Genomic DNA, 24557 nt, shown 5'->3' on the forward strand with positions numbered 1-24557 from the left:
ACTTTCAAGGAACTATGAATTATGAACTAAGAACCTGAAAGAAATCTGAAAGTACCTTCCGAACACCACTGTCTGTACTGTCTATGTACCTTTGCACACTAAATGCTGGCATTGCCAGATTAGAAATAAACTGTCTGCATTAAACTGGTTTGAAATGCTAATCAGGAAATGGAATCACAGAAGTTATTCACTGGAATTATTTGCTCACAACAAAACCAGTACAATATATTCCTAAAAGGCAATGTCTCCTCTTGTACAAATAAGCAACTGTGCTCAACAAGGTAAGAGTCAGTATAAAGCAAAAATAGGTTTTATACATCCGATGGAAGGAACAATGGCAACATTGATAGAAATTTGGCTAAGGACAGAACCAACATTGTGGGTAGCTACTGGAGTATGTCACCAGTGCCAGAATAACTGAACACTTGGGCAGTTGATCAAAAAGATTCAACATCAGCTGTGAAACATAGATCAGGTTTGATTAATCTTGTTGAAATTTTTGAGAGGTCAAAAGCTTGGTGGATTAGGGAGTGTTTATGGATATTACTTCCAAAGAGCTCTCAATAGGACTTTGCATAAGAGATGAACAAAATTGAGTCTGCATGAAGTTGGAGATAACCTATAGTAATTTGTCAGGAGTAACAGGACAGTGCAATTTTCTGGTGACTCACACACCACCGCAGTGCACCCAGGCCTTTTGCATGCTCCTGACATCCTGAGTTAGGGAGGGAGTTCCAGAACTTTGACCCAGTGATAATGATATCTTTCCAGGTCAGAAGAGGAATTCGTAATTGGTGGTGTTCCCGTGCAAATGCCGTCCTTTCTGTCTAGGAGATAGAGGTCACTGGTTTGGAAGGTCTTATTGAGGGAGGCTTTATGATTTACTATAGTGTATCCAGTAGATCACTGAGCATCAATGACAAAGGGAGTGAATGATGAAAGATGTGGTTCTGCTTCTATAGACTTTTTTATCTTCTCCAAAACAATGTTATGAAATCATCCCATAATTTTCTCTTTTCTAACAAAAGCATCCTCAATTTTTGAAAAACTTTCCTATTGAACCTGCGCAACAAACTTCTTAATTTCCTCAAAATCTTTGCTATAGTGTGGAGCACAAAACTGCACTCAGCACACAAGTTGTGATGGTATCAATGTTTTAAATTGATTGAGGTTCTCTTAACTTTTATGTGCTTTACCACAGCTGCAAAACCCAGAATTCCATTAGATTTTGTTGAACAACTTTATCCATATAAGTTGTACGTGAGCAACATAAAGCAATGTTTGTCTTGCTCTCCTTAGAAATGTGATAAGGACTGTCCTATTTTTACATTTCCCTGCAGTAACTAAAGGTTTTGCAGCCACTGAAATTAAACTGCAAGAAGCCCATCTCTCTATTTGCCAAACAGTGAATTTCAACTCTTGCATTAACCCCATAGTTTTGAAATTTGAAAAATGGAGTTTGGAGGAAATTCATGGCATTTTGTTTTGTTTCCATATGCAAATTTATTTAGTTCACATTCCTGCAGACCATTTAAATTCCTGTAGCCTCTTCTATTGAACCTCCAACCTCAGGTATCCACACAATGCCTTTAATTTGATGAAAGACTCAAAGGCTGCCTTCCAGTGCAGACCTCCTGTCAGTGTGCTTGTACCTCATGTCGGTATGGGACCTGCAGATGGTCTCCTAACCCTGATTATAAACAACTTCAATTATGTACTGTCCATTAAAGCAGGAATCATCTTTGTAAGAACTGCTACTTCCACTGTTCTGAAATTACTGTCTTCCTCCACTTTCTATCCTTCAGTTTGTCACCAGCCCACTTCCCCAGCAATTCCTGTGATTGCCAGTGAATACCAGTTCACTTGAGTTCATTATTCATCTTTCCTTGACCTTTCAAAGTAATTATTTCTTTTTAGAACGTCCACAGTCTAATGATTGCATTCTCACTGTGAATTTATTTTGGCTTTCCAACTTTATTTAATCTCTCCTTTATTGATAAACTAGCATAAGAGCATAATTAAAACCAGGTTATAGTCCAACAGGTTTAATTGGAAGCACAGTAGCTTTCGGAGCGATGCTCCTTCATTAGGTGGTAGTCTATCACCTGATGAAGGAGCGTCGCTCCGAAAGCTAGTGTGCTTCCAATTAAACCTGTTGGACTATAACCTGGTGTTATGTGATTTTTAACTTTGTACACCCCAGTCCAACACCGGCATCTCCAAATCATCATTAAAACCATCCTTGAAGAATTTGAAAAGAATATTTGGCTGAACAAGAATGCAATTTGTTGAAACTACCTCAGACATGTTCAAAAAAGCACCAGTTCCTTGGTTTTATTTCAAAGTTATAAACTTAACCTTTAATAATTTAAGTAAATCAGATTTTTGTTAAAAACCTGTCAGCTTAAATTCAGCATTGTTGGTTGATTTGAGAGTACAACATGTCTCTGCTTGAAAGCATATTAGCCAGCAGTAACCAGTGTAATGTTTACTAATTGATTATGCGCTGTATTTTAATCTGATCATGTCTCTACACATTTTTGTGTTATTTCTTGGCAACTATTCTGTCACATTTGCAATTTTGCACAATGTTTCCTTTTTATGTATGGGAGTTTATTGGTAACCTAACATGGCACAAATCAGGAACCAATTGCCTTACAGATTATAAACTAGTTAATATTTAGATAGCAGTAGATGTATAAACTGATGCTTCTATGCTTGTTTGCATGTCCTTTAGATTCAGGATTCTTGGATAATAAAACAGAAAGCACTAGACAAACTGACTAGATCTGGCCTATCTGAGGAAAGCAAAACAGTTAATGTTTCAAATCCAATGTCACTTCTTCCAAACTGAACAAAGTTGGAAAAATTATGTTTTTTACACTGTTGATAAAGGGCTGGAGGAGCAAGTGGAACAGATGTGAGATTGCCTAGAGGGTGACTAGTGGCTACAGTTATAGTAATTTGACATGTTCCAGTGCTGAATCTGTCAATCAGATATTAGCTAGTGAAGGAGCAAGGCAACCACATAGTAACCTGCTGATTTCTGAGTATAACTGTGCAAGTGCTCTTGCCAGAGGTGGTCTGATTCACACTTAAATAATGGGGAGACTATCAGTGACTGCTGTCAGTCTCACCATTATTTCAGTCACAAAATTCAGGCCATTCTCTTCAGCCTAGCATATTGCCATTTTCTTGATCTTCTTCTTGGTTTGCAGTTCACTCTCTATTGCCAATTGTGTGGTACGTGCCTTGAGTTAAATTCTTGATTTTAAAAAAACTAAAAAAATTCTGCCAGTACTTATTCTTGCTCATGCAAATCATGATAAATAGCTTCCACAGCTTTATTCTTATTTATAATTTTGTCCAATTGAAGAGCCAGTTGAATTGTTATACGATACAATACCGTCAGAAAGATGATTCTGCGAGCAGGCTAGCATTCTGAAGATTCACAACTCAATTTTTCTTCTAGTCATTCACAGCATATGGGTGTCACTAATAATAATTTCATAAGTCCAATTGCTATGCAAAATGCCACTAAAATAACTTCATAACACATTTACATAGATTTTCATGTTTTTAAGCTGTTCTTCACAGTATCAAATGTTTATGAGATAACTCTTTTAGTTAAGGTCCATGGTATTGCCATTACCTTCTGATTTGAATACTTCTGCAGAATTAAGTGAACAATCTATAATTATGCTGATGAAATTTAGCAGTTATAGAGTTTTGTGCCATTTCATGAGGTCTGTAACATCACGGATACCAATTTTAAGCCAATTAAATTCACTCCAGATGATGCCAAGAAGTGACTGAGCACACTGATAGCTGCAAAGGCTATGGGCCCTGATAACGTCCTGGCAATAGTGCTGAAGACGTGTGCTCCAGAACTAGTCATGTACCTGACAAGGGCTGTTCCAGCACAGCTAAGATATTGGCACACACCCAAGAACAGTGACATTTTCTCAGGCATGCTCTGTTCACAAAAATCGCAAGTACAAATCAACCAATTATCAAACCATTAAGCTATACAGAAGCATCACTAAAGTGATGGGAGGTGTTATTGACAGTGCTGTCAAATAGAACTTGACAGTTTGGGTTCTGCCAGAGACACTAAGCCACAGAACTCATTTTAGTTATGGACAGAGAAGCTGAATTCCAAAGGAGCAAATCTGTCTGTCCTTGACCTCAAGCAGTGTTTGACTGAGAGTAGAATAAAGGGGCCCAAGGAAAATTGCAGTCAGTTGGAATCAAATGGAAAGCTGTACACTGTTTCACGTCATATGTAGCTATCACAAAAGGAGGTTGTGATTGCTGAAGAATGGTCACCTCAAGAAGTTGATATAGGTGTTCCTCAAAGTAGTGTCGTTGGCCTAGACATCATCAGGTATTTCATCAACAACTTTCTTTCTAAGGAAGGTCAAAAGTGGAAATGTTTGTTAACAACTGCAGAGTGCTCATTCTCATTTGTCACTTCTATGATACAGAAGCAGTTCATATTCAAATGCAGCAAGACCTGGACATTATTTAAGCTTGGGGTGCTAAGTGGCAAGTAACATTCACACCACACAACTGCATGGCAATGACCATCACCAACAAGAAAGGATCTGACCATGTTCCATTCAGTGTTATTTCCACTGCTGAATTCCCAACCATCAACCACCTAGTGAGTGCCTTTGATCAGAAACTGAATTGGACCAGTCACACAAATATTGTGGCTACAAGTGCAGATCAAAGGCTGGGAACTCCTTGATGAGTAATTCACTGCCATCTACAAGGCACAGGTTAGATTGGAATATTTCCCACGTACCTGGATGAGTGCAGCTCTAACAACATTCTGGAAACTCAGTACCATCCAGGACAAAGCAGCCTAACTGACTGGCACCCCATCTATTATCTTAAATATTCACTCCCTCCACCATCACTGTACTTTGGCAGCAGTTTGTTCCATCTACAGAATGTATTGTAGCTACTCACCAGGCTTTTTCCAAACATGTGATATCTGCCATCCGGAAGAACAAGAACTACAGGAGCAAGACACCACCACCTGCAGGTTCCCATCCAAATCAACCACCATTTTGATTTGGAAATAAATCACTGTACCTTTCCCAGGTAGATAACCTGAAACTCTGTTCTTAACACCACTGTGAGTGAAGAGTTGAAGTGGCTTAAGGAGACAGCTGGAAACCCCTTTCTCAAGGGTAGCCAGGAATGGTGAATAACTCCTGGCCTTGCCAGGCATGCCTTCACTCCATGAGTGAATAAGAAAGTATCCAAATCAATACTACAGTCCCTGGTCATTTTGATTACTAAATAGGCCATATGCACAATGGGAAGTTTCTGGCACCAGTCATCTAATATAAACTGAACTGCTGCATTAATTGAGCTTCGCCACTTGTTGGACTTTTTGTGATTACTGCTCGCAATGTGATTTGCTTTGCGTTTTATAAAAAGCGCTCATCTCTATTTTCAGCAGCAGGAATTGAAATGTAAAGGGAAGGTAAATAAATGTTTATCCTTGCAGTGTCAAATTTCAGACATTAATGGCTGTATTCAGTTTAGGAAACAACCACCAGAGTGGAATTGACCTAAACACAGATAAGGATAGACACTGATCTGAGCAAGTGTAGAAGTGGAGGTGGTGTGTCTAAATTTAGCACTTCAGGGCCCCAGAGAGCAACAAACCAGCCCAAACTCCTGCTTACAATCCAGTGACAGCTGCTGCAAGATACACTTCTGTGTGCACATCAGATTAAACCATAAACTCTCCATTGCGAAGTGACTTGTTAATGAGACGTAAATACAAGACAGTCACTAAATCCAAGAAAAAAAATTAATGAGTAACTTCACACCCTAGGGATTTGTTAGAATATGGAACTTCTTACCGCAAATCACAGAATTTATGTGTAATTGAGGTAAATAGCATTGCAGCAACTAATTGAAAGCTACATAAGTGTGTAAGAAAGAAATGGAAAGATTTGCGGATTGGGTTAAATTAAGTAGGAAGACGGTTATGTGGATCATAAAAACTGGCATAGTGTAGTTGGACCGAATAGTTTGCTTCTGTGCCATAAATTCTATGGAACAGCTATTGAGCCTGAAGAGAAGCCACTTCAGCTAGGCACTCCCAAGAGGTAAATTTCTGTCAATCTGCTTTATTAACTGGTTTTGATGAGTAAAAGTATTGATTTATTTTACTTGCAGGGAAAAAATGTAAAATGTCTTTCCACTGCACCGTAATTATTGAAGATAGATAGAAGTTGGAAAGCTGCAATTGGTTTCCTACTGGATTAACTCCAGAACTGCAACATAGATTTAATAGCGCAGCAATATTACTGTTTCCTACCAGAATGAGAGCACCTCCAATTGGTGGAGTGTTTGGTGTAATTGATTCAACCTCACTGGGACTAACTGAGACTATGCAGACAGATTTAATATCCTATCCAGCACACAGATGAAATCTTACCCCATCAGTTTGGACTGGGTTTCAATCCAGACTCTTGATATGAAAAAAATGCTCTTTCTGAAGTGTTGCAGCAATTGGTGGTGCCTGTACTGGTATATTTTCCGATTATATGACTATAAAGTAGCCCATTGTGAAATGTAGAAATATTAAGTTTTGTTCATCCCAAATTATAAACGCAAAGTATTTCCAACTCTGTGTCATATCCTTCAATCAAATCACACAATCTCCACATGTCCTTCTTTATTTAATCCACTTAATATATCCTTCTATTTCTCACTCATTTCTCCAAAATGTCGCTCCTTTATTTACTTCAATTACTTGATGAGGTGGCAAACATTCTACCCAACCTCTGGGTAAAGATCTTTCATCTGAATCCCCCTGCTAGATTTATTGGGACTCTCTTATAACCCCTTGTTCTAATGTCACCCACAAGTATGTATATCTACCTTACCCAACTCTTTATCTTAGAGATAGTTATTAGATCACACCTCAGTCATTTTTCTTGAAAAATCATTCCCGGTTTGTTCAATCTTCCTGATTAGATATCATCTCTCGGTTTTGGTATCGTTCTACTAAATCATTCTCTTCTCAGAGCCTTCATGACTTTGATTTGTTTCTTAACATAGAAACTGGAAATATTCACCATATCCAAGTGTGTTCTAACCAAGATTCTTTACAAGTTGAATATAACTTCTCTGCTTCTCAATTTAGTTCCTCTGGAAATGAAGCCCCATTGCTTTGTTTGCTTTCTTTGCGTCTTTTTAAACAATCAGCTTCTTTGAATTATTTATATATCGATACCATCAGACTTCTCTGATCCTTTTCCAAGTTAATTGCTTAGTTTTCAAAGAGTATCTTAACCCCTTTCTTCCTTGGATCAAAATGTACCTCCTCATAATTATCTATGTTGAAGTTCCTTTCCCATACATTCCCATTCTGCAAGTTTATTCAAGTCCTACAGTGTTGTATCACCCCCATCTCTCCATTAATTACACTAAAGTCCACAAATTTTGAAATCATACTTCCAATTTTTAAGTCTAAATTGTTTATGTTAATGGACGACAGTGGACAACAATATCAATGATTATGGAACACTATTTCCCATCATCTGCCAATCTGACGCAATACTTTTAACACTCAATTTGTTTTTTTTATTTGTGGATAACTGATCCGTTCTGCTAGCTTCCCTGACTCTACATGTTCTAGCCTTAGTCATGGGTCATATTTGACCATTCTTGGGTCATTATTTGACCCTTCGTGGAAAACAAAATATAATACTGCCTGTATTATAACTTTCCAAGCATCTTTTAAAATATATTTTGTGATCTCTTCTTCAAATGTCATGTCTGCTATATTGAACTTACTTGGAAATATCAGGCAAAAGTAATTATTCTATATTATAGCCTTTTTGCCACCATTACCTGTGAGTTTATAATGTGTACGCCATAGTGACTATATCTTTATCTTGATTTACTTTTATTATTTATGTGTCAATGGAATACTTTCACCATTTATTTTTAAAATTATTTGAGAATTCAACTTTTAGTTTACCATCTACCTTCTGAATTGTTGTTCTTTCCTAACCATTTATTCGCTTTTGTCATCTTCTGCTTTGTTGTTTCTTGGTTTAATGCATGGCATTTCTATTCACTTCAATTTTGCATTTATTTCTTTATTCATTTATGTTTAGTATAATCACTAGTTCTGTCTTTTGTTCCAGTGAAATGTATTTCTCCAGGACTGTCTTCAACACCATTTGGTAATGTTTCCCATCTCTGTTCTATTTCTGTTAATAAGCTTTTTCAATTGATTTTCCTTCATTCAATTCTCATTCCCTCAAAACCAACTTTTTTTTTATTTTATTGCTTTAAGCTTTGTCTTTCTTCCCGGGTTTTCAGTCAGTGTGCATAAGATAAAGCACCAAATACAAATCATCTGGCATCTCATATCTGGACAAATTCAAGATGAAATTGGTGTATTGTCTATCATGCTCCTGGACATTTCTCTGCTTCACATTGTTGTCAAATTTTCCTTTGGAAAAAACAATTGTTTCTGTCTTACCGCTGACCCTCTGACAAGATAAAATAATTTTTCCTCATTTAGTTTTGCAAAATGCTCTATCATTTCTAAGAATCTTGTTTTACTAAATACTCTATAATTTCTAAGAATCTTATTTGATATCTTCTTCTTTCCCATTCTGTTACCTTTCAGCTAATAATCTTTTCTGTTTTTGCTGCCAAAGTTTACATAACCTTTACACTTACCCACATTATACTTCCTCTGCCATGCATTTGCCCATGCGCTCAATTCATGTAAATCATACTGAAGCATCTCTGCATTCTCCTCACAGTTCACCCTCTCACCCAGCTTTGTATCATCTGCAGACTTGGAGATATTACATTTAGTTCTCTTACATTGTGAATAGCTGGGATCCAAGTACTGATCGCTACAGTACTCCACTAGTCACCAGCTGCCCCTCAGAAAAAGACTCATTTATTCCTATTCTTCATTTCCTGGCTGCCAGCCAATTCTCTATCTATGTCAGTGCACAACTTCCAATCCCACATGCTTTCATTTTAAATGTTAATCTCTTATATGAGACCTCACCCAAAAGCCTTCTGGAAGTTAAAGTAAACCACATCCACTGGCTCCCCCTGATCAACTCTACTAGTTACATCCCTGAAATATTCCAGTAGGTAATCAAGCATGATTTCTCTTTCATAAATCCATGCTGACTCTGTCCAATTGTGTCACTGTTTTCCAAGAGTAATGATTAGGAATAACATACAATGTTTTTGTGATCTCTCTTCCACTGTAATGATGTGCATGCATCTCCCTTCTCACTCTGACTTCCTGTAAACAGCTCCTGTGTCCCAAAGTTATATGCAAATTAGTTATTCTTTGAGTAAAAGCATAGTAAAGCATTTACTCTACATCTTTTATTTTCTGGTTTTATTTTCTACAGTCCCACTGTCACACAGTTTTATGTTTCATAATTTATGTCAAAGAACAAGCTTCAGTGTCTTTCCATTGATTAAGTATTTCCACACATTGTTTCTCCTGGCAAGATGTTTTGCTGCAGGTTTGTCTGGATAAAATTTTCTAATCAAGTACGAATTCTGCCAACTCACTTGACATCCACAAGCTTTTATAAGTCATACTTGTTGCTTGCTAATATACCCCCTCTTCCATTACCAACGAATTTTGTAAACAATTTTGCATTGAATCACATTAAAAAGCAATTCAGGTGTGAATGAAAAGGGCACCCTAAGAACTTATTTCACCCTATTGGCATTGATCATTTTCCTCCCAAGTTCATTTTGTGCAAGTCCAAGTTATTCATAGACACATCAATGTCTACAGCACAGGAAAAGGCCCTTTGGCCCATGAAGTCTGTGCCAGTCAAAAAACAACCACCTAAGTATTCTCATCCCATTTTACACTTGACCCATAATTTTGGAAGCTTTGGGATCGCAAGTAAACATCTGAACACTTCTTAAATGTTATAAGGATTTCTGCCTGTACTGTTGTTGCAGGCAGTGAGTTCCTCATTCCTACCGGCCCCTGGGTGAAAATGCCTTCCTCACATCCCTCCTATAACATCTGCCCCTTACTTTAAATCTGTGTCCCCTGGTCATTGATCCCTCCACCCAGGGAATAAAGTTCTTTCCTGTCTACTCCATCTAGGGCTTCATAATTTTGTCATCTCAGTCACATCCCACTTCAGTCTCCTCTGCCCCAAGGGAAATAACCCTAGTCTATCCAATCTCTCTTCCTAACTAAAACTCTCCAGTCCAGGCAACATCCTGGTTAATCTCTGCATCCTCCCTCAATTCCCAAAGTTTACCACTTTCAACCTTTCTCAAGTCTGAGCAATATCCTCTACTTTGACACTTTGTTTCATTACTATCAGCCACTTTCTGTCTGTGCTGCTGCATTTTTCTGATGAAAGGTATGCTGATTTTCTTCTGTTAAAGCTCTTATAGACAATTTATTAAAACCCTTCTTGAAGTTCATATTCACTACATTCCTTTTATCTGTCCAGCCAGAATTGTTCAAATGAAAGAAAAATACCGTAGAAGCTGGAAATCTGAAATAAATATTTAAATAACTTGGAGAAACTCAGCAGGTCCAGCAGCATCTGTGAAGAGAGAAGCAGAGTTAAAGTTTTGAGTCCAGTGGCTCTTTTCAGAACAGTATTTATTGCTTGTTTTCAAATCTGTACTACATTTGTTTGATAACTTGATTTTAATAACTTGACTGTTTAATAACAGAAATCTATCCTGACTGGCCTTCCTTAATCCACACATATCTTTTCTATCTCTAGAAATTTTCAAAACCATGTCGTGCATATCACTGGTGTTGCACACGTTTCTTATATTACAGCAGCAATTTATTTCTCTGCTGTGAACTTTGCCTTGAACCTATGACACAGTCCTGTGTGCTGACTTTGCTCTCATGAGTGATCATGTCTAAATTCTTGATTCATCTGTTGCAATGGTTTTAAGCTCTAGCTCCTTATAGCCTTTCCTATTTCTCTGCAGAGTTCTGTAACCACCAACATGCAAATAATATGGAGTTTGTCATCACCTTCTAGCAGAAGCATTTGCAGTTGCAATCTTTAACCTTTTAAAGGAATTTTACATTACAGCTTTCACAGATAGCAATAGGCAAGAAACATAATTCCAGAGCAGTATTGTGGGATACTGAAGGGAAATGCAAGCTGTATTTTGTTTTGCAGCAAAAAATGTTCTGCTGTAACTCAGTTAAGTGTGTTCTGTTGGCTTGTTGTCCAGTCATCTGGACTGCTGATGGAAAGTGTCCACCCTATGCCAGAGACTCCTCCAGGTCTGTTCTGAAACAGTCCACCGTCAGATTAAAAGCATCTTGCTTTGGCATTCATTCTCATTCTCATCCCCCAACTTCTGTGGAGGAGACTAACCTCCCCATAACATCCCATCACTCTTGTATTGCAAAACTAAAGACATCCACGTGTGAGTGGAATCCATGATACAATATGTTAGTGCTGTAACATCCTGTGCCATTGTGATGCTTTTGTGGTAGAGCACATGCGTATTCTTTAAAAGCTGCATTAACCTCACATAAGGTGATGGAATTGCAGAAACAATAAGCCTGGCAATAGGATAAGATTAACTATTGTGCAATAATAGCTGTCATGAACACAGGAATTCAGTGTTTTTAACTGCACATGGAATAATGAAGTTACAAAATCAGAAATTGCTGGATAAACTCAGCAGGTCAGGCAGCATCTGTGGAGAGAAAGCAAAGTTAATGTTTTGGAGCCAGTGATCCTTCTTCAGTTCTGACTTGCTGCCAGACCTGCTCAGTTTTTCCAGCAATTTCTGTTTTTGTTTCTGACTTCCATAATCTGCAGTTCTTTAGCTTTTTGGAATAATGAAGTCCATGGAAGTTAGACAGCAGGGTAGGTCAGAACATAGATTTTTCCCTTCTAGAATATGGATTCAATTCTAGCCTAGACAAATGGACTGCATGTTTGTTTATGCTCAGTGTAAGGGAATCACTGGGCAGTCAGCTCAGTCCCAATCCAGGTAAGTGCAAGCCTAAAGCACAAACAAGTATGCTCCTAAAACTTCCTTATAGAAATAGTTAGGGCATTTGGGCTGAAAGTTTATGTGGACAGATTTATGGTCACTTTTGTTGTGCGCTTAGAGACAGGGAGGGAATTTACTCAGGGAGGAAGAGGGTGTACAAGCACCCTGCTGTCTTTCCTCCCTCTGTCAAAATTAATTCGAAGGTGGAAAGGCCCGTGGTTCATCTTCCCATCCCAGCAGCCATTGCTGTCTGTCCGTGACTAATTAACCAGCACTTAAGGGCCTGATTTCAGTGCCACTGGTATAACCAACTAGAGATAGGCCTGTGTTAAATAGGGAGTATTAGAAATAAACCTGTGTTAGTTTCTCACCTCCTGGAAGTGGATGCGGGGGAAGGTGAGGGCAGTGCAGCAGTGTTCTCTTCTGCGAAGGTGCTCGGTGCCTGATTGGAAACCTAACATCAGGAAGGATGGTGGCCTCCTTAGAGCTGCTCCCCTGGCGTTGCTCCTGAGCCCATTCCCCTACAAATCCCACCCTACAAACCCCTCTGTCCATGACTTAGCTCAGCCCTCAGTCACTTCTCAATCCTCAGCCTTGAGTGCATGTTGTTCTCATTGCAGTTACCACCTCCCTGCTGAAGCTAGTGAACTGAAGGCTTCCTGGCCTCTGTGTGGTCCTGTTGGGCAGGATTTCCAAACTTGATTCTAGGGAATACTTTATGCTGGTGGCATCCCCAGAAGAGACAATGCAAGTCTCTCACCAGCTCTCTAACTGGCTGGCAAGACCACTGATGTCTCCATGAAATTACCCCTGTGTATACTATAATACATCCACAAGTTCAGTTTGACTGTTTAGAAATTATGTAGTTTTACCTAATGCTTCATTTATGCTGTTTTATCATTTGTCTGTAAAGTCCTACTGTGTACAAATAAATCCCAATAATTGCAGATTTCACAGCAATGTGCTACTCACCCTTATTAAGGGTATTTGATAAACTTGATGGTCTTGCAGTTTCGGACTTATTCAATGAAATTGCAAACCATAGTACTACCATTCCATCTCCCTCACTAATCACATCTATAATTGACCTCTGTGGTGAAAGGTAGATAATATATTTTAACACGGAGGTATTAAAATAGAGGCGGATGGATGTGGGTCAGTTCTATGAAGGTACCTTTTTTTAAATAAGTCAGAAAATCATTCGGAATAGCAACCTGTTCTGAGAAGGCATGTGACATCAATCAAGTGCATGACAGACCTCTGTACTCTTAATGGATAAAATTTTTATACTGGGAACTAAAATTTTACTAGATTATTCAATGGTATAAAAGGTTCGTAAAATCAGAAGTGCTTAGTTCTATATTGAAGCAATAAGTGAAACAGAAATGCCAGATTGAAAAAAATATAATATAATACTCCAATGTGTTATAAGGGAAACTAATAAACTATATGGGTTTATTTTGCATATGTGCAATGCATGCTTAATATAACCTTACAAGACAGTTTAGAACTATGCATACAGACTTTGAGAACAAATCAGTACACAACAAAGTTACAGCATCTACTAGCCATGCAATCAGCTGTGGTACCATTATGCACAGGGTAATAAGGTTGCCTATGAAAGACCAAGGGTGGCGATGTTGTAGTTACCTTAATACCATTAATGGAATGGAATGTGATGAAAGGACAGAGTTTAATTGGCCACCAAAGACCTTTCTCAGTGGTACTGCCTGTACAGATATGTCCCTGTTTTATATTTCAGGCGCCAGTATGTGATTACAAGTTCATCTTGTAATCTGAAAAATCTATCTTTCCTGAAAGTTGTTACTTGTAAGGTGACAACATTCTGGTATATATACATTCAACATAATTTTAGAGTCATGGTACATGTTCAAGTCTGTAGCATTTTTGTAGACATGGATTTTTCATGATGTGGAGGTGCCGGTGTTGGACTGGGGTGGACAAGGTTAAAAATCACATGACACCAGGTTATAGTCCAACAGGTTTATTTGAAATCACAAGCTGTTGCAGCCCTGCTCCTTTGTCAAGTGAAGGATTTTTCAGATTAAAATTGGTCAAGTCATATTTAGGGGCACATGGCATTCATAAATATCTCGAGGCAGGTTTGAATAGAGTTGTTTACATTTAACCAACAATATATACAAAAAAGATTAAGGCCCTGGACAAATGATAGCATTTTTAATTATAAAGTGACAGAATCTGGGTATTGTGGCCATCAGTGAGTATAAATGTCATGATCAGGAACTTCACACCATGGGTTTGTTGTGGCATTTTGTTGCGTGGATTAAAGCAATCCAGTGTCTCACTTACAGTCTCTTGAGGATTAAATGGAGTTTGCTGAGAGTAAGCAATTGCATAGTACAGTGGAGTCATCTCATAAAAAGGAGTGCTTTATTTCACTAGGCACTATCTATATATTACCCATTTCAGTCTAACTTGTCTCTCACAGGTAACAATCCTGGAGAGACTAAAGTCAGGAAATATAAATCCATCGTGATTTATTCAACTAAGCAATCAATTTGACAGCTTACAAACTCCACCTTAAATGAATCAATTATGTTACTATCCTGGAACTATTTTGGGGAGGAATAATCTTCACTTTCCAATATTTTCAAATCAGCGCCTGTCTGAAACGTACCACAAATGCTGAGTATTGAGTACGAGGTTCTGACCTTAGATGTGCTGACAATCCACTTCCCTTTTTTGGCACATCACTTTTTCTGTGGTGCAGCTGTTTCTTCGTGTTGACGTTCACCCATAGCAGGTCGACATTGATGGTTTTCCCTAACTAATAACCATGAATGCAAAACAATCTTCTACTATTGGAACAGACCAGTCTGAAAACTTGTGTTGTGTTCTATTTTAATCTTGGCTGAGATTTCTCTTTGAATAAAATACTAATGCCTCATAAAATGTCCACCAGAAAATGGTCTATCTTCTTTTACCAAAATTATCAAATAGGAGGATCAGTGTGGATTTTTAACTTTAGATTTCATCACTTTCAAATATTCTTTTTTGTTTGTTTGAAAATATTTTAATTTGAAGTTAGATTTAATGCTCTTTTAATTTGGTTATTTCTTTTAAACAGACTATTTGCTACTCTGACCTGGGTAACGAATCTTGTTGATCATATGCTTGTGTAGTCCCTGACTGTGCTCTGGGATAATCTTCCACTTTGAGAGCTTATGTCAGGTTGCTTGCTACAGTTGTCATGTCATCACTGTGAGATATTTAATTCTACTCAGGTTCTGTACATGCCTGGGATGATAGATAACTGATGTGTGTGTAAGTATCCTAAATTTACAACTCATTAATACGAGATGACCTTGCAGGAGTTGGCCTTAACCAAACAAGTTGCACCTACTCTGCTATTCAACTCAGTATCTGGATGATAAATAGGTGATAATTGTTAACATTTGCAATTTTCTATGTTTCATTTTAAAATAATTTCAATGTGGTATTCTGGATGAAGATTTAATGAAATGTCAGAAATGTTTTGTAATATGTTAACAATATTTACAGAATTTTCCAATACGCACAATCGCTTATCATGAGGGGCATCAAAAAGGTGAATAATAAAGGTCCTTTCCCTAGGGTGGGGAAGTTCAAAATGAGGGGGCATATTTTTAAGTGAAAGGAGAAGATTTAAAAGGCACATAAGGGTCAACCTTTTCACACAGAGGGTGGTTAGTGTGTGGAATTAACTGCTGGAGGAAGTGGTAGGTGTAGGTACAGTTACAACATTTAAAGGACGTTTTGACAGGCATATGATTAGGAAAGGTTTAGAGGGATATGCAAGTAAGTGGAATTAGTTTAGCTTTGGGAAGCTTGGTCGCTATGGATGGGTTGGACTGAAGGGTACGTTTCCGTGCTGTTTGACTCTATGACTTCAAACATTGAACTTTTGTCCCCAGTAAAACATTTATTTTCATCCATTTTTATTGTTTCCCCTAATGTGAACACTTAATGTTTGGTCCCACAATTTGAAAGGATTTGAAGCCATCATCTTATCTCTATACCTTTACCACTCACTCTGTACTATTTCCTGACCATTATGTCAGCTGGAACCAGACTCTTGGCAACCGTAGAGTCATACTTCTCCAACACAAAGACTGCCTACTTACACCTCTGTAACACCATCTTTCCCTGCTCCACTTTAGTTCATCTTTTACTGAAGCCTTTCGTCCATCTTCAGACTCAGCCATTCCTATGACTGTTGTTCGAATGCTCATCTTCCGCTCTCTGTTCATCTCATCAAACACTCTGCTGCCTGAGTTTTATTCCATGCCAGATGTGGCTTACCCAGTAATTCAGCTGACCTACACTGAATCCTGATGAAGAGCTTATGCTCGAAACATCGACTCTCCTGCCCCTCGGGTGCTGCCTGACCGATTGTGTTTTTCTAGCACCACACTTTTATACACTGAATCCTGGTTCCGTATGCCTCTAACTTGAAATTATTATCCTTGTGTTTAAATGCATTAATGCCTATCTCTAAAAGTTGCCTGAGAATGTCTTAGAACTCTCCTGTCTTCTAACTTTAGTGTCTCCTTCATACGGGAGAAAGTGAGGTCTGCAGATGCTGGAGATCAGAGATGGAAATGTGTTGCTGGAAAAGCGCAACAATTATCAGAAGAAGGGCTAATGCCCGAAACGTCGATTCTCCTGTTCCCTAGATGCTGCCTGACCTGCTGCGCTTTTCCAGCAACACATTTCCATCTCTGTCTCCTTCATACTTCCACCCCTCCCTTTTATCCTTTACAGCTGTGCTTTAAACCAACTAGGCCCATGTTCTTAAATTCACTTTCTATACCTCTCTGAAACTTCCTCTTCATCTTTATTGCCCTCCTTAAAATCACCTCTTTCACAACTTTGCTGTTTTTCTTTAAGGGGAGAGTGTATTTTAAAGTAGTTTTGCTGCTACTGCTTCTACTGACATAGCACAGAAAAGACAAATTTTCCTGATTTGCTTGTGGTGACCCAACCTGCTGAAGATCTAACATGCTAGCTGAAGGGTCAGAAATAATTACTTTTGAGACATGTACAACTTGTTTGACTTGTCATCAGCTGCTTGATATGCTGAAAGAGGGCTGGCATCTTCTCAAGTCTGATCTCATTTCTGCAGTATAATTAAAAAGTTGAGGTTCAAATCCTGGTTGAAGGTAATTGAGTACTTAAAGATTCTGTAACCTTTGTATGTTGCTGCTGTTACCTTGTGCCGGTGTTTTTTTTAATTCCCTACTTCATGTTACACTGGTGTTAAACATAATCCTTTTGTTTATCTCTCCCCATTCCTACTGCTTGTACCATCATTGACTGTCTCCTTTAATCGGACACTTATGCTTTGTATACTGTGATTTTTTTTCAAATTGCTTTTTCACTTTAAAATATCTCTTTGGGTCCTCTGAGTTAAAAAGTGCCATTTATGTTAACCTGCTGTATAACCTGTTCCTTAGATAAATAAACTTTTGGCCTTAGAGAAGGCGATGTAACAAGTTTGCTCAGTTACCATTTACTTTTAAGATTATCTCCTCAAACCCTTTCAATCTGTGGTCACCCTTGCAGTACTCTAAGTATTCGGTTTTACTGACATAACTTCATATTGGCCAATGAAATAATTTGTTTGGAGGTTCTGAATGGCCGGATCAATATGGCCATTTGCACTTTAGACCACGTTCTTGTCTCAGGGGGTCACAATGAAATTATGGTCAAGAATTAATCTCAGGTGCATATGGCACCAAGGAAGACATCAGCTCACAGTCAGCAAATGTAAAATGTAAAAGACAAAAATAGAAATTGCTGGAAAAGCTCAGCAGATCTGGCGGTATCTGTGGAGAGAAATCAGAGTTAATGTTTTGGGTCCGGTGACCTTTCTTCAGAACTATCTCAGGCAGTAATTTCCAGCAATTTCTGGTTTTGCTTCTGATTTCCAGCATCCGCAGCTCTTTTGGTTTTTATTTTGTAAAATTTAACAGGTAACGAATTCTTTGATTTGATCAAACTATAGACATATAACTCAGGAGTAGGCAGTCTTTATGATAAGAACTGGGTTCTTTTTAAGCAAAGGATACTAAAAGTGTACCGTAAGTTGCTTAGTCAGTTTGTCAAGATTTTGATAGTGATAATCGAGCGTGGCCTTTGACTGTGAATCACTTGAAAAAGTCTTTGACTAAGATAGTTGTTGCCTCAATCTTATTGCAGAGTTTCCTTTTGAAATTCTAAATCAAGTTATTAATCCTGTAATTATATTGAAACAGTCATTCCTTGGTCAAACCATGTGGTCCAGATGGAATAAAGTTAATATAAATTAAGTCAACTCTTAAATAGGTTTTCCATGCTAGAAGATGATTTGTCAAGAGATACCAGTTCTATTCAGTAAGCTAACTCAGCATTCAGTCTCTCATTTCTTTTAAACTAGAATTATATCAGGCACTTTATGAAGTGAAAATGCTGCTCTGAGTCAATCATTTACCCCAGACTTATTGAATTTAATTCTTTACCAGAACCCACACCAGAGAAAACAGGGGACTCTTTGCAGGATTTGTACAAGGCATTGGAGAACGCCAGTGTGTCTCCACTAGGAGAGCATCGAATTTCCACCAAACAGGAATTCAAGAAGTCCTTTGTAAAGAGATGCGACAATCCAGTTATCAATGAAAAATTGCACAAGCTTAGAATTCTAAAGAGCACAATTAAGGTAGGATATTCCCTTTTTTTAAAAAAATAAATAATTATTGTTAAGTTAGTTAGAATTAACTGGCGAAACTTCACTGTGTTTTTCCATCCTACCCTTTCTTTCTAAGGGTCTGGAATGTGTCATCACAACCCTACTTGATACCCAGCACTGCTTTTGAATTTAATTCAAAAATTACATCCCTTTAATTCAGTGCCTGTTCCACACAGCACTGAGACCACATTGTGTAGACAAGCAGTGTACAGACAAGTTTCCACACACAAACAATATTCTTTATGATATTGTCCACAAAGTGTTAGGTCTCCAAGTTCTCCTTTATCACATTTGATCCAGTCAACCATGGCATCCTACTCTGTCTCGTCTCTGTGATTCACCTCTGTGATGCTGTCCATATGTGGTTCTGTAACTACCTGTACTACCAAGTCCAACAAGCCCAGCGAGAGCATCTCTTCCTGTGCCTGCAAAGTCATTTCTGCTGTTCCTCAACATTCTCCTATTCTTCACTGAGATGACTTGAGTGCCAGCCTCAATTTCATGAGTATCATTGTGCTGCCTTAACATGGAGAATGAGTCTGAGTTTTACAAAACTCAGCGAAATGGCATTATTCCACATTTCAACAAGAAGATTCTTTGACCAGGCGCAATCCCAAGTTACAAGCGTGAACTATGACATGCTTTGGGATATTTCCTATTGAAATAAACATTAAAAATGTAATTCCATATTGCTTTGCTTTAGTCTGTATTAGTATTAAATCTTTAAAGGTAGACAATCCCCAGTGGATCAGCAGCTTTATGCAGTATATAGCTCAAAGCTATACTGGTTTGATTACTGCATTCAACTATGACCTTGGACCTAAGCACCGTGAAAGATGCTTCAATTAGTCCAGGTTAGAACAGATAAGTAATTCATAGCTGGGCTAAACTCAGCAACAAGTTACAGCTGTCTATCACTTTGAGGGTAACATGATCTCCTCATGTTTGGTATGTTAAGGTTCAAAGAAAAGGATATAATTGGGATATCATCAGGAACTCGAAGAGCTTTCGTCAAAGAGGTCACCTAAATCAGTTTTAAGTATTCTGTTGAAGGTGGGACAGAGGAAGCAATGCATTTTAACAGAGGAGGCAGAGTACAGGCAAGATGCCAAAATGCTTTGCCCACACTCGTGAAAATTTCATCAGGTTTAGACCGGAGGCTGAGTTGTAGAGTTGTAGGCAGCTCTAGAATAGGATAGAGTGAGTTCTTGCAAAGGTCTATGAGCAATTATAAGGATTTTTAAGTCCCTGTATTAGACAACATCAAGACACTGGGAATCAGGAAGGATAGAACATTATACAGAATAAGCATTGAGTTGTGGAGTTCTGAATAGTTAAGAATGCTGGATTGATCTCTTGAGGTTTTTAGAGGCTAACAACACGCACCTTTATAAAGCACCTTTAAAATCATAAAACATACCACACAGGAGAATTATTAAGCAAAATTTGGTGCGGAGCCACATACAAAATTTTGAATACAGATGAGCAGGAACTTTATCGAGCAGGTATGTTTTAAGCAATGTCAAGAGAAACATGGAAAAGGTTTTAGGGAAGGAGTTCTAAGCTTATAATATGGGCAGCTAAATGCATGGTTGGCAGTTGTTGAGAATTTAATGTTGGGGATACAAGAAAGTCCCCAAAACTAAAGAAGCATTGAAATCTCAGAACTTTGTAGGACTGGGAGATGTTGCAAAGCCATGGAGAAATTTGAGATTGAGGAAGGGAATTGTAAAATTGAGGAGTTGAAAGACCAAATACCCCACTTAAGTCAGCAAGCACAAAATTGATGAATAAATGGGATTCAGTGCAAGTTAGAAATGATATAACAACATTTTGTTAGAGCTAAGGTTTGTGAATGATATAGGATTGTAGGCCTCCTGGAAGAGAGTTGAAACAGTTAAAGGGTAACATAAATGAGGGTCTCAGCTTGATAGGGGCAGAAAAGGGCAATGTTACAAAACATTGGAGAAACTGAGTGTGGAGTAACAAAGGTATAGATAAGGGTTTTCAGCAGAGACAAGAATGACTTAGGAATTAAAACCAGAGAGACTGTGGAGATGGGAATAGTGTTCTTGATGCTGGGTTGCAATGCAATGGTGAGTGAGCTTGTTTATAGTTCCAGCTTTTTATTGTTGGCATTAGAGAAGCAGTTTTGGCATAGCCTTGGATCTATATCTGGTCCAACAAATATGTCTTCAGCCAGATTCTTGGAGAACCATAAGCAAGCAGGTCAGCTGATTTATTAACAGTGCAATGCCTGTTAACCATGGCAACAGGAGAGCTAGGCTCTGAAATTTTATAAAGTGCAGGCGGCTTCAACTGTTGCGAATTCTCTAAAAGCTCCCATATGTTACCAAGAATACAGATGACCAAGTGACAACCGCTTAGGTAATGGAAAACCTAGCAGTTGATACTGATGGCCCAGCAGCTCCCATGGTCAGAGTTGTGTTCCTGACTCTGATCACCAAATGTACAAAATTAGCACAAGCTGTGTTGAAATAGAAAATGTTTATTTAATTTTGTTATGTCTAATTATATTTTGTTCATTTTTTTCTTCCCTCAGGTACACTATTCAATTCAGATTGCCTTACCATGTGATTATATTTGTTTGTTTTAATAGACTGAAAAATGTTGATTAGATTTTTTGATCCATCTATTTTCAACGTAATGTGACAAGTTGAGAAAAATGGAATAAACTTCTTGCCTTTGGCTTTATGTTTCCTTGTGAATTTAACCTGTTAAAAGGGCTATGTTATTTTTATCTTACTGTGCAATTTTATGATTTGGATATCTTAGAATGCTAATTGTTTGTCACCAAAACAAGCATTTATAGAATGCCGAAGCCCTTCCTATGAACAGAGATTTCTGTTTATGTTTAAATAAATTATGGCCTTCCCAGTTCAACAAGTAACCCATTTTCTGATATGTGCATCAAATCCAGGCTATAATATAAACTTATAGAATGTTTGCTGCAGAATGCCCAAAATATTGTATTTCTTTTTTTAGTGCCCATATCTCTTTCTTTACAAGTGCAACAGCTTGTGCGATCCTTTAATCCATCTTTGTAATTGGATGTGAATTATTTTATTTATACTTCATTACATACATGCCTCTAAAATACATTCATCCTCAAAGAAGTCATAAAGAACATGACTGACTTGAATCTTGAGTCGCATCATGATTATATTTGAGTTCACCCCTCAGACAGAAACACCTACCAACCAACAACCAGCACAAGACTGACCCATCAAATTGCTCATTTATTTTTCAACACGGCTGTTCACAAATCAGCAAGCACAACTCAACCAACTCATCAGCTGCTAAAGTAACTTGCTGTTCATACTTTTGCCAGACAGCCTGCCAATGAGTACAAATGTCTAAAAATAACTCTATAACATAATTAATATGAAATAGGGCAGGACAGGTGACTGGGGTGGCCATAATTCTATTAATTTTAAAATAGCTATGGAGAGGGATAAAACTGGTCCACAGGTTCAAGTTCTAAACCGGGGAAAGGCGAATTTTGATGGAATAAGTCAGGAGCTTGCAGGGGTTGATTGGAGTAGTTTGTTTCCAGGCAAAGGGACCTCCGACAAGTGAGATAAGTCTTTAAAAGTGAGATAGTTAGAGTTCAAGGTCGAAATGTTCCTGTGAGGGTGATGGACAAGATTGACAGGAATAGGGAACCCTTGATGACAAGAGATATCCAAGCTTTGACCAGAAGAAAGAAGGAGGTGTGGCTCAGGTACAGGCAGCTGGAATCAAGGGAATCCCTGGAGGTATATAGGGATACAGGAGTTTATTGAAGAAGGAAATCAGGAGATCGAAAAGGGGCACAAATTAGCCCCTGGCTGAGATTAGGGTGAATCCAAAGAGGTACTTTAAATACATTAAAGGGAAAAAAAAGGTAGAGAGACAATAGGGCCTCTCAAGGACCAGAGTAGACACATATGTGTAGAACTGCAGGAGATGGTTGAGGTTCTCGATGACCTTAGAGAAAGACATGAAGACTTGTAAACTTGGAAAGTTAGTGGTGATATTCTGGGGATAGTCCATATCACAGTAGAGGAGGTGTTAGACATATTAGAATGTATGAAGGTTGATAAATCTCCTGGTCCTGGCCAGATAGATCCAAGTACAGTGCAAGAGGCTAGAGAAGAAATTGCGGGGGCCTTTGCTGATGTTTTTGCATTATCATTAGCCACAGGTAAGGTCCCGGAAGACTGGAGGGTAGCGAATGTTATGCCTTTGTTCAAGAAGGGCTGCAAAGAAAAACCTGGGAACTATAGACAAGTAAGCCTAACAAGCCTAAGGCAGGGACAAGGTAGGACGAATAAATTAAACTGCATTTATTTCAATACAAGGGGCCTAACAGGGAAGGGGGCATGGTTAGGAACATGGGACTGGGATATCATAGCAATTACAGAAACATGGCTCAGGGACGGTCAGGACTGGCAGCTTAATGTTCCAGGATACAAATGCTACAGGAAGGATAGAAAGGAACGCAAGAGAGGAGGGGAGTGGCATTTTTGATAAGGGATAGCATTACAGTTGTGCTGAGGAGGATATTCCTGGAAATACATCCAGGGAGGTTATTTGGGTGGAACTGAGAAATAAGAAAGGGATGATAACCTTATTGGGATTGTTTTATAAACCCCCTAATAGTCAGAGGGAAATTGAGAAACAAACTTGCAAGGAGATCTCAACTATCTCTGAGAATAATAGGGTGGTTATGGTAGGGGATTTTAACTTTCCAAACATAGACTGGGACTGCCATAGTGTTAAGGGTTTAGATGGAGAGGAATTTGTTAATGTGTACAAGACAATTTTCTGATTCAGTATGTGGATGTAGCTACTAGAGAAGGTGCAAATGTTGACTTACTCTTGGGAAATAAGGCAGGGCAGGTGACTGAGGTGTCAGTCGGGGAGCACTTTGGGGCCAGTGACCATAATTCTATTAGATTTAAAATAATAATGGAAAAGGATAGACCAGATCTAAAAGTTCAAGTTCTAAATTGGAGAAAGGCTAATTTTGATGGAGTAGGCAAGAACTTTCAAAAGCTGATGGGGGGGAGGGGCAGATGTTCGCAGGAAAAGGGACGGCTAGAAAATGGGATGCCTTCAGAAATGAGATAAGGAGAATCCAGAGAAAGTATATTCCTGTCAGGGTGAAAGGAAAAGGTGGTAAGTATAGGGAATGTTGGATGACTAAAGAAATTAAAGGTTTGGTTAAGAAAAAGAAGGAAGCATATGTAAGGTATAGACAGGATAGATCGAGTGAATCCTCAGAAGAGTATAAAGGCAGTAGAAGTATACTTAAGAGGGAAATCAGGAGTGCAAAAAGGGGACATGAGATAACTTTGGCAAATAGAATTAAGGAGAATCCAAAAAACTTTTACAAATACATTAAGGACAAAAGGGTAACTAGGGAGAGAATAGGGCCCCTCAAAGATCAGCAAGGCGGCCTTTGTGTGGAGCCGCAGAAAATGGGGGAGATACTAAATGAGTATTTTGCATCAGTATTTACTGTGGAAAAGGATATGGAAGATATAAACTGTAGGGAAATAGATGGTGACATCTTGCAAAATGTCCAGATTACAGAGGAGGAAGTGCTGGATGTCTTGAAACGCAGAAAAGTGGATAAATCCCTAGGACCTGATCAGGTGTACCCCAGAACTCTGCGGAAAGCTAGGGAAGTGATTGCTGGGCCTCTTGCTGAGATATTTGTATCATTGATAGTCACAGGTGAGGTGCCGGAAGACTGGAGGTT

General features: G+C 38.5%; 1 protein-coding gene across 2 annotated transcripts in view; it reads left to right on the forward strand.

The window, feature by feature from the left end:
• The window catches only part of cnksr2a (connector enhancer of kinase suppressor of Ras 2a), a 489515-nt gene that overhangs the window by 459868 nt on the left and 5090 nt on the right, over positions 1–24557 (forward strand). For both annotated transcript variants that reach the window (XM_043700616.1, XM_043700617.1), the window contains one exon: positions 18564–18757. In XM_043700616.1, the coding sequence (XP_043556551.1) occupies positions 18564–18757 (194 nt within the window). The remainder of the gene's footprint in view (positions 1–18563; positions 18758–24557) is intronic.

This window comes from Chiloscyllium plagiosum, chromosome 12 (assembly GCF_004010195.1).
Source record: "Chiloscyllium plagiosum isolate BGI_BamShark_2017 chromosome 12, ASM401019v2, whole genome shotgun sequence".
NCBI classification, from domain to species: domain Eukaryota; kingdom Metazoa; phylum Chordata; class Chondrichthyes; order Orectolobiformes; family Hemiscylliidae; genus Chiloscyllium; species Chiloscyllium plagiosum.